This window comes from Talpa europaea, assembly GCF_964194135.1.
Source record: "Talpa europaea genome assembly, chromosome: 1".
Lineage (NCBI taxonomy): Eukaryota > Metazoa > Chordata > Mammalia > Eulipotyphla > Talpidae > Talpa > Talpa europaea.
Window position 1 is genome coordinate 154,454,325 of NC_140073.1, and position 10,047 is coordinate 154,464,371.

At 67.6% G+C, this 10,047-nt stretch overlaps 1 protein-coding gene across 2 annotated transcripts; it reads right to left on the reverse strand.

Moving 5' to 3' along the window:
- Positions 1 to 1,936: 1,936 nt before the first annotated feature.
- On the reverse strand, positions 1,937 to 9,177 carry ECEL1 (endothelin converting enzyme like 1; the record flags this gene model as incomplete). 2 transcript variants are annotated; one of them, XM_084242487.1, is made up of 17 exons in its annotated part: positions 1,937 to 2,153; positions 2,262 to 2,338; positions 2,511 to 2,606; positions 2,939 to 3,004; positions 3,259 to 3,383; positions 3,562 to 3,629; positions 4,075 to 4,126; positions 4,238 to 4,296; positions 4,578 to 4,675; positions 4,854 to 4,928; positions 5,164 to 5,262; positions 5,671 to 5,893; positions 6,539 to 6,663; positions 6,856 to 6,948; positions 7,025 to 7,135; positions 7,241 to 7,309; positions 8,398 to 9,177. In XM_084242487.1, the coding sequence occupies 17 exons, from the start codon at positions 9,175 to 9,177 to the stop codon at positions 2,054 to 2,056; spliced, it is 2,316 nt and encodes a 771-aa protein (XP_084098613.1). In that variant the 3' UTR covers positions 1,937 to 2,053. The 2 variants fall into 2 exon arrangements, with proteins under 2 accessions (XP_084098613.1, XP_084098612.1); XM_084242486.1 differs by having other exon boundaries at positions 4,572 to 4,675.
- Positions 9,178 to 10,047: the final 870 nt, after the last annotated feature.

Consider the following 10,047-nt stretch of genomic DNA (forward strand, 5'->3'; position numbering starts at 1 on the left):
CAGTGTGACTGGCAGCTGGCCTTCCTCCTGGGGCCAGTTTCTCTGACCTCAAGAAGGCCACCTACTTGCGTGGGGCCATGTCCACCATGACCATGACTTTGGGGTGCCACATGGCTCCCCCCACCCCCTCTTGCCCTGTCTGTTACAGGGGCTGTCCCTGGGACAGGTCTGTCCGCGAAAAGCAGTTTGAGAACCAGGGGTGGCACGCATGGTCGTGTGCCCTGGGTGCCACCCGGTGGCTCTGGCTGGTCTGAATTTAGGGGCCTGGTCTCATCACCAAGCCTGTGTCCTCAGGATGCTCTCTGTTCTCCCCAAGTGCATAGGGGGATCCTACAGGTGTGGGGGGGGTGGGGGGGAGTAGCTTCAAGGCCTCCAGGGCGCAGAGGGGGTCCTCAGGCTGAGGGTCTCTGGGGCCCAGGGACACAGGCCCAGCTGGTCCCCAGCTCTGGACAAGCCTCAAGGCCAGGAACACCGTGGCCTCTCCCAGGGGCCCACCATCCCGCGGACCCCCACCATCCCCTTCGGGGGCACATACTGGAGGGGAAGAGGCGGGGCTGGGTGCTGGGAGGTTCACAAGGCGGCGCAGCAGGGACCCCACCGGCCTGCGGCTGCACGAGGCTCACCCCAGCCCCCAGGCTTCCCCTAAGCCACAGGGCGCCAGGAGGGATTGGTCTTGGAGTTGGGGGGTTCGGGTAGCGCGGAACGGGTGGGGCGTGGGGTGGACCTTGCGGACACCGGCCCCACCCAGGCAGGGCGCAGGCCGAGGCCAGGAGCAGATTGATTGTCCTTCAGCCCCAGCTGCCCCGGGGACGGGCGACACGTGCCCCCAGCCCAGGGGAAGCCGAGGCAGGCGCTCCGCGCAGGTGCGCCCCCTGCCGGCCTCGCTCGGGACCCGGCTCCACCAGGGGGCGGCACTGCCCCCACCCCTGCCCAGGTGCTGCGCCTGAGGCTCAGGTGAGGCGCGTTCCTCCAGCCCAGGGGCAGGCGCTCTCTGAGCTCGGTGAGAGACGCCAGGGCAGCTCACGCGGGCGCGGGCGAGAGTCCCCTCTCAGCAGGGGTTGCTCAGGGAGACTCCGATCCCTTCGTGGCGCCCCAGGGGAAGAGAAAGGCCGGGGCCGGAGAGGCAGCTGGGCTGCTGGTCCCTCCAGCACCGCAGATGCCTGAGCTCCCCCCCCCCCCCGGCCCCCCATTTGATGATCCTCCTTCTCCTGCCCTCCCCCAACCTCTTCCACCGTGGAGACTGGCCTGGAGGCCCACACCAGCTCCTGCCTTTTTTCTCTCATCCCAGGAACCCCTGCTTCCGGCTGGAGGGGACACCTCCATGGGTCGTGGAACCCCACCTCTACGTAAGTGTGGGTCTCAGGTCCCCTTTCCAGGAGAAGCAGAGTCCAAGGCTGTCTGGCAACAGACACAGCAGAAACTCCTTGGGGGGCAGGGGGGCACTCTAGACTTTCAGGGGAAAAAAGGCCCAGGGTGATGTTGGGGTATAGGTCACTGGGCTTGGAGTTCTGGCCTTGGGCACCCCCAGAACTGGTCAGGAGCCTAGGTAGGACCTTGGGGGAGAGAGAGATGGGTAGTCAGCAGAAAAGACAGAAGAAACCAGGAGGTGGTCCAGCCAAGGCCACCAGGAGGGGACAAGGTCTTCTTAGGGGCCCTGGCTGTTCTAAGGTCTAGGCCCCCCCAACACACCCCCAAGAATCCCCTCAACATGCTCTGGGGGCTGCATAAGAGGCCAAGGCAACAGACAGCACAGCAGCTTTATTGACCAGACATAGCAGCAAGGACAGAGCAGAGGTGGGGCCTGTACAGGGGAGACTGGAGGTCTCTCCCCCAGACCCCTCTGGAGCCCACTCTCATCCCGTGCTAGGCTCCTCCAAAGTGAAGGGCAGCGAGGGCCCAGGTAGGGCTGGGAGGGTGGGCAGCACCCAGAGCAGGGCTAGCTCGGGTCCATGCCAGCGCCGGGTCCATGCCAGCGCCGGGTCCATGCCTGCCCCGGCAGCCGGAGGGAGGCGATGCGTGCAGGGCAGAGGGGGCGTGCGGGCGGCAGCCAGGTTCACCACACAGAGCACTTGCGGGCAGGGTTCATGGGTGAGTCCTTGGGGCAATGGAAGGCCCGGCCGAACTCCTCGAACTGGGACACGCTGCCCAGCACCCTGGGGTGGGAGGGAACCCATGAAGTGTGGATCCCCACGGCCACCACCTGCCCCCCCCCACCCCGGACACAAGGAGGAGATGCGGCCCCAGCAGGCGGGCGGGCATACCTGTAGTGCTCAGGTGCATGCTTGTCGGTCAGTACCTGAAGGTAGATGGACTGTGAGCGCCGCTTGATGCACCAGTTCTGGGCCCGATGGGGGAGAAAAAGGGGAGGTAGTGACCGAAACTGGCAGGGATCCCCCTCCGCACCCTACTCCTTAACCCCCCATCAGCACCTTTGGGGCCACTGCCGCCAAGGGGTGGCTGATGGGAATCAGGCTGAAGTGTGGCCCAAGCCCAGCTGCCCCCTGGCCCACCTGGGCAAAGGCAATGAAGAAGAGCTGGTTGTGTGTGTACTTGAGCCGGTGCAGCGGGTGCTCTGGGCCGTGCTCCCGGACCCACTTCTGATAGGCCTGGGGGCACAGAGGGCGGAGCTGAGGTGCCCACGGGCCCATGCTCCCCCAGTTGCCCCAGGTCTGCAAGTCACCCGTGAGGCTGAGTCCCAGCTCCCCGTCTTCCTCCCTCCCCGAGCTGTGCGCCCTTCCCAGGGAATAAACCTGTGCAGGTGTCACCCCCTCCAGGCAACCCTCCTGTCGCTCTAAAGGTGAGGGCTCAGGGTCCCTCCTTTTTCAGTGGCCCTGTGCCTGGACAGGTCAGAGTTCAGCAGGATGGGAAGAGGGGTGACTAAGTCCCCGGGGCAGCCCCCACCACCACAGGGATGGAGGGCCGGGCGGGGGCAGCTCACGTAGTAGGCCAACTTGAGGCCGCCCATGTCCGCGATGTTCTCCCCCAGTGTGTGCTTCCCATTCACCTGCCAAGAAGGGAAGTTCTTGGGGGTTCTATGGGGCCCACTGGCCTCCCTCAGGCCTTGCCACCCCGGGCCCCTACCCTCCCTCTTTCCCAGAGGGTTTGGGCAGTGGGTGCATCTGTGTGACGCATCCATGCACCCTGGGCAGGGGTCTTGTTCAGCCACACAAGCGGGCACGTGGGTCTGTGTGCTCCTTGTCTGTGCCCAGCAGGGCCTGCGGGGCCCGAGGGGCAGTGAGGGGCAGCAAGGGATCTCACCCGCTGGTTGTAGACAGTGAAGTTGTCGTAGAGGTGGACAATGCACTCCGCCTTGCGCAGGAAGCGGCTGTAGGAGGCCTCTGTCCACCAGTGCAGCAGGTTGCCCGAGCGGTCATACTGGCCCCCTGTGGGCAGCGGTCAGGGTGACCTGAGACACCCTCACCCCCAGAGCCAGGGCTGGGCACCAGGTCCCTCCCCCCACCAGCCAACGGGGACAGAGAAGCCCTGGGCCTCAGTGCACCCCTCACCCGCAGCCTCCCACCGCCTGCCCCCACCACCCCTCAGGCCGCCCACAGGCCTCACCCCAGTCATCGTAGCCATGGGTCAGCTCGTGCCCGATGATGGTGCCGATGCCCCCGAAGTTCAGAGACCTGTGCCCACGGCAGCAGCGTCGGGCCCGGCCTCACCCCGCGGAGGCCCCCAGGCCGCAGCCCACAGCCCAGGAGGCCCCGCCAGGCCAGGCGGCGCCCAGGGGCCACCCTGGTGTCTGCTGCGTCCCGGGCCTGGGCCTCGGCGCCCGCGTGGGCTGGGGCACAGGCAGCGTGGCTGCCCGGCGGCCTTCCAGGAGACAGCACCCCGCAGCTGGACGCGGGGACAGGGCTGGGAAGGCGGGAACCTGAGGCGCCCCATGGGGGATTTGGCCGCGTGCCTCCTCTCTGGGCCTGGGCTGGCCCTGGGCACCGCCAGGGGCCTCCGGTGGGCGCGCGGGGCTCGAACATCCAAAAGGCAAACGCGAAGCACAGGGCGTTGCCCGGACTCCGGCCCGCCCCGGTCAGCGCAGGCTGGGCAGCCCCCCCACGCCGCACCGGTACTCACTGGGGGAAGTCGGGGTCGTACAGGGTGGGCTGCAGGATTCCCGCGGGGAACACTGCGGGGGGCGGCCAGAGGAGACCTTGGTCAGCGGGGGCCGGCCCTCACCAGGCCCCGCCCCTCTCCCCGCCCAGCTCCAGGCCCCGCCCCGGAGGGACTCGCCCCTTACCCATCTGGTTCTTGTTGGGGAGATAGTAGGCATTGAGTGCCTGTGGGGGGAGCAGCCACCTATGGAGGGAGGGGTCAGCTGAGGGGTCCACTGCCCCCCCACTGCCCGCCCCACCTATCCTGCGCCTCCTCCAGGGCTTCTCTTGTGACCCAGCCGACAGCCAGGTCCTAGCCCAGTCCCCCAGGGCAGAACCCCACCTACCACCTGCCAAGGCCTTGGGGCCCCCCAACCAGCACAGGTGAGGCAGTTTGCCTCTCTAGCCTCCTGGCCTTGGTGAGGAGCCTCCTCCTATGGCACCCCCTGGACCTCCCCCAGCTGCAGGCCAGGCACCCACGTGGACTTGTCCCCCTCCTGCCGCATCTTTCTGACGGAGAGCTGGGTGCTGGAGCGGATGCTGTTCAGAACGTTCTTGAAGTAGGTCTTCTCGTGGACCTCAAACTGCATGCGGGAGGGGCTCTGCTCAGGGCCAGGCCGGGGCCTGCTGCCCCCCGCCTGCAGGGTCTGGAGCCCAGGGCCCCAGGCTTGTTCCTGTGATGCTGGTGGTTCCCCTTGGGGCTCTCAGCCAGGGGCCTGCACAACCAGCTGATCAGACCTGGCCCGGTTGGGGCCCACCCACCTCATACTCCCGGTCCACGGCCTCAGGTTTGAGCAGGAAGTCCGGGTAGCCCACCATCACCATCATGTACTGGAGCTGTGGGCAGACATGGTGACAGTGGGCCAGGGCCTTGGGCTAGCCCCCCACAATCCTCCAAGGCAGCAAACTAGGGCAGCCTAGGAGCAGGGCATAAGGAGGCGGACAGCAGGTTGGGGAGACCAACTCCACCTGAGGCATCTTTGTCTCCTGTTACCCCAGTACCTGCACACAGTAGGTGCTCCATATCGAACTTATTTATGGAACCAGTAAGTGGGAACAGGGTCCCCTTCACCTTGGCTCGGGCAGCGGCCTTGGTCTCAGCATCCATCCAATCAAGCTCCTCCAGGCGCTGGCCCAAGATGGATTTGATGTCCTCTACCAGCTGCTGCACCTGCAGGTCAAGGTCAGGGATCTACCCTGGGAGCTTTAGCTAGCAGGAGAGCTTCCCCCTCTTGGTAAGTTCAGTACTCTCCGAAGACCAGAGCTTGGTGCTCAGTATTAGAGGGAGACATTAGACTTGGGGATGCAAGCCCTGTACCCCAACAAAAGGCTCACAGTCTGAAAGGGGACAAACTGCCCCAGCCACGTTCAGACAGACCAGGGAGGCTCCTGGGGGAGAAGGCCTGGTGAGGAGTAGCCTGGAGCCTCAGAGAGGGCTGAGCCCTGAGCTGAGCTCGGTGTCCCTGGCTATGGGGGACTTGTGGGGCTCCCCATCCTTGGTCCAAGGCCCTGTGAGGACTCCATACCCATCTCAGCACCCACACACACACACACCCCACCAAGCCCAGGGCAGCTGGACCTTGGCTTTGCTGGCTGCGGAGAAGTGCTCGTGCACAAAGAGGGCACCAAGGGCCATGCCAAAGTGGCGGTTGGCCTGGCCCAGGCAGACCCGGGCCAGCTCCTGTGGCTTGTCGCTGCCCTCCATCTCGCGTGCCAGCTCGTGCAGCGCCTCCCGGAACGGCGGCGACAGGTGCTCGCTCAGCACCACCACCACGCGCCACACCAGGTAGTTGTGCAGGATCCTGGGGGCCGGGAAGCAGCGGGGTGTCCGGACAGGCTCATGTGAGTGCACCTCCCTGCCCCACCCTCACCCTGGGTGGCACCGCACTGGAGTGAGGGTCATTCCAGGTATGGAGAGGCAGAGCCCGGAGTGGCCCGAGCCCCCATCACGGGAAAAGGCTGGGTCTACACCTGGCAGACATGCCTCCAGCCAAGCCCACACCGGATACGGACAGCCACAGGCCAGTGTCCTGACTGGCTATGGGCTGGAGAGCAGGCACTTGGCATGACTGCCTGTTTCAGAGCTGGCCTTGAGAGGCCTCTGCTCTCGTCCAGGGTGGCAGAGGCCAGGAAGGCTCTTCCCAAAGTGGAATGGGCAGCAGAGCTGGGCTGCACTTTCCCTTCTGAGGTCAGCACACCCTCAAGCCTCACCACCCCCAGGGGAAAGACTGCAACTCAGGAGCCCCACAGCTCCACCTAGGCCCCACAGTGCCAGTAGAAGGGACAGGTCTGCACCTAGGGGTCTGGACTCCTGTCCCAGTGCTCCTCGCAGGCCTCCCCAGTGTGGCTACTAGACAGAGATGGTGGTAGAAATTCAAAGCTCACCAACAGATAGGCCTGAGATGCAGGGGAGGGGTCCAGGGGTTCAGGTGGGTGATTGACAGTACCTGCGGGGCGTGGAGCGGATGAGCTGGGACACCTGCTGCATGTAGTCTGTGGCCAGCAGCACCACCTCCTCATCCTCCGAGAAGTCCTCCTGGAAGATCTGGTCCAGCAACCATTTCCACCGTAGCTGTGGGGCATTGGGTGGGGACAGTGGGGGTGGGCATGGCAGGAACCCCAGAAGACAGGATGAGGGTCAGGGAGAGGCAACCAGTGGACAAGGGAGGCCATGGCCATGGGAGGCCTTACCCACCCGTGAGGAGGGGGCTGCCCAGGAGTACCTGGATCAGCGCCTCCCCCACCAGGGCCAGGCCACACTCACGTGGGGGGTGATCTTCTGCAGCTGCCCCAGTGTCACCTTGTTATACATGGAGCTGACGTCTCGCCGGAGGTCATCATACTCTGACACTGTGATCTGCGGGTGGAGGTCAGAGCTGACCTAGCCTGGCCCCATGGCCACTGACCCCAGACCTCAGCAGTGCCCTGCTCACATTGGCCAGTCGCTGCTCCAGCTGCAGGATCTCCTGGGCCTTCTGCTCCACAGCATCGGCACCCAGCAGGCTGAGCAGGCGCTTCATGAACACCCGGTAGGCGGCCAGGATCTGTGTGCCAGGAGGAGCCCAGAGAGGGCAGGGTCAGGGCCAGGCCCTGGTCCATCCCTCCTCAAACCCCAGGCCTTTCCTCAACCCCACCTCCAGGCCCCACACCTTCTCGCTCTCTTCATCCTGAGCTAAGTACAGGGTCCTCTCGGGCAGGGTGAGCCCGTCCTGGTCAATCTGGGAATGGAGGGGTCAGAGGTCAACATGCCAGGTGCCTGCAAACACTTAGTTCCCAACCAGTGTCCAATGCCAGACGCCCACTGTCACCAGCCCCAACAGCACATCCACTAGGCCCTCCCGCCACACAGAAGCCGGTCAAAGCCCCCACGCTGGCCTGGGGGTGCCAGGGGGCCTCCCCCAAGCCCTCTGGTTGGCTTTCACTCTCCCAGCCTATGAGGGGCCTTAGCGACTGTCCTAAGAGTTGCCCCGCACCCCCATTCCGGGCTGCCTCAGCCCTGCAGGGCTGTCGCCTCAGCCCATCGATGCACCCCTCCCTCGTCGATGCACCCCTCCCTGGTCGATGCACCCTCCCTCGTCGATGCACCCTCCCTCGTCGATGCACCCCCCCGTCTATGCACCCCTCCCTCGTCGATGCACCCCCGTCACCCCTCCCTCGTCCGATGCACCCTCCCTCGTGATGCACCCTCCCTCGTGATGCACCCTCCCTCGTGACGCACCCTCCCTCGTCGATGCACCCCTCCCTCGTCGATGCACCCTCCCTCGTTGATGCACCCCCCCTCGTCGATGCACCCCTCCATCGTCGATGCACCCCCACCCGTCTATGCACCCCTCCCTCGTCGATGCACCCTCCCTCGTGATGCACCCTCCCTCGTGATGCACCCTCCCTCGTCGATGCACCCCCCTCGTCGATGCACCCCTCCCTCGTCGATGCACCCCCCTCGTCGATGCACCCCTCCCTCGTCGATGCACCCCCCTCGTCGATGCACCCCTCCCTCGTCGATGCACCCCTCCCTCGTCGATGCACCCCCCTCGTCGATGCACCCCTCCCTCGTCGATGCACCCTCCCTCGTCGATGCACCCCCCCTCGTCGATGCACCCCCCCTCGTCGATGCACCCCCCCTCGTGCTCTCACGCCCGCCCGAGGGCTGGGAAATCGGCTCCCGCAGCTCCGCTAAACACGGCAGTTACTCCAGGGAAATGACTCGGCCTCCTCCGGGGCTCGGCGCCCGCGCTCCCCTTCTCCCCGCTCCCCTTCCGCGCCGGGCCCGGGGTGCAGGAGGGGTGGGGGGCCGGGGGCCACTCACGCGGATGACGTAGCGCGAGGCGTTCCTGTCGTCCAGGCTGACGGTGAGCGAGAAGAGCGCCGCGGCGCTGTACACGCCCTGCGCCTTGTACAGCAGCCGGTTGAGGTCCCAGCTCGCCGCGTCGGGGCGCCCCGCGGCGCCGCCCAGGTCCCAGCCCCCGCAGTCCTCGATGACCTCGAGCATGGGCCGCGGCCCGAGGCGCTCGATCTCGCGCATGTCGAGGCACGAGCGGAAGAAGGCGCGCACCTTGCGCTGCGCCGCGCCGCCCGGGCCGCCCCCGGGGCGCGCCAGCAGGCGCCGCAGGCGCTCCTCGTTCTGCTCCCCGATGGCCGCGATGGTGCCGTAGGTGAGCTTGTCGTCGGGGATGGCGTGGCGCCGCAGCCAGCCGCCGCACGCGAACGAGTAGAAGTCCTGGCACGGGTCGATGCTGGCGTCCAGGTTGGCGGCCAGGAAGCGCGCGGCGCGCGCGAAGGCCTTGCGCTCCGGGCAGCCCTCCGGGCAGGCGCCGCCGGCCGCGCCGGGACCCAGGTACTTGAGCGCCAGCATGGCGGCCAGGATGGCGCAGAGGCCGGCGGCGAACACCAGCCCCGACAGCAGGCACACTTCGCGCCGGTTCCAGCGCTGCAGGCCCGCCCGCGCCCCCGAGGCGCCGCGCCCGGCGCTCAGCGGAAAGCCGGGGGGCAGCGAGGCCCCGCGGGAGCCCCCGGTGCTGCAGCGGCTCACGTACTTGACCTCCTGGAACTCGTCGTAGTGCGCCGTCATCGAGTACGGGGCCTCCATGGCGCCGCCGGCGCCGCCGCGAAGCCCTGCGATGGCCGCTACGGGGGGCACCGCGCCGCCCGGCTCCGCGCCGGCCGCGTCATGGCCCCGGGCCGGGCTGTGGGGAGAGGAGCCGCAGGCTCGGGGAGGCTCGGGGACCCGATGGGGCCCACAGGCACCAGGAGGGGGGGTGCGGGCCCAGGTCCAGGTCCTGGAACCCAGCCGGGTCCCCAGCAGCTCGGGGACCCAGGGAAGGGGCGGCTCGGAGTGGCCTCCAACTCCTTTGACCCGCCTCCCCCGCGCCAGCACCGGGCCGGCTGCGGGCTGGGGCGGCCCCTGGTGGAGCAGGTGCTCGGGCCCGGCCCTGGCACGCGGTCGGCCTCCGCTTCTCTGCTCCTCGCGGCTCTGGTCCGCGCGCCCCGCTACAGCCGAGGCGGGCGGGGCGGGGGGCGCGCGGGCGGGAGAGGGCGGCGCGGCCGAGCGCGCGTCTACGCGGACCCCGCACCCGCCTTCAGCTCCCCACCCCGGAGCCAGACAGCTGCAGACGCAAACTCTGTCCAGACGGCGTCCACGGACCCCCCTCAGCCCCGCGGCCTCCTGCGCAGTGACCCGCGAGCCCGGCGGCCCATCCCTGCCGGCGCGCGCGGTCCAGCCGGGGTCGCGGAGTGAGCCCCGACGGCCCTGAGAGCGGAACCGGCCCCGCCCTCCCCCGCCCCCGCCCTGGGTCACTTCTGATCTCAACAGGTTCTCCCGACCCTAAACTTGGCGAAGTTTCGCCCCCCGCGCGGAGCGAGCACCCCCGAGCGCCGGGCGCGCCGCGGAGCCGGGAGCCGAGAGCCGGGAGCCGGACCGGGAGCGGAGCCGGGAGCGGGGCCGGGCCGGGCCGAGCCG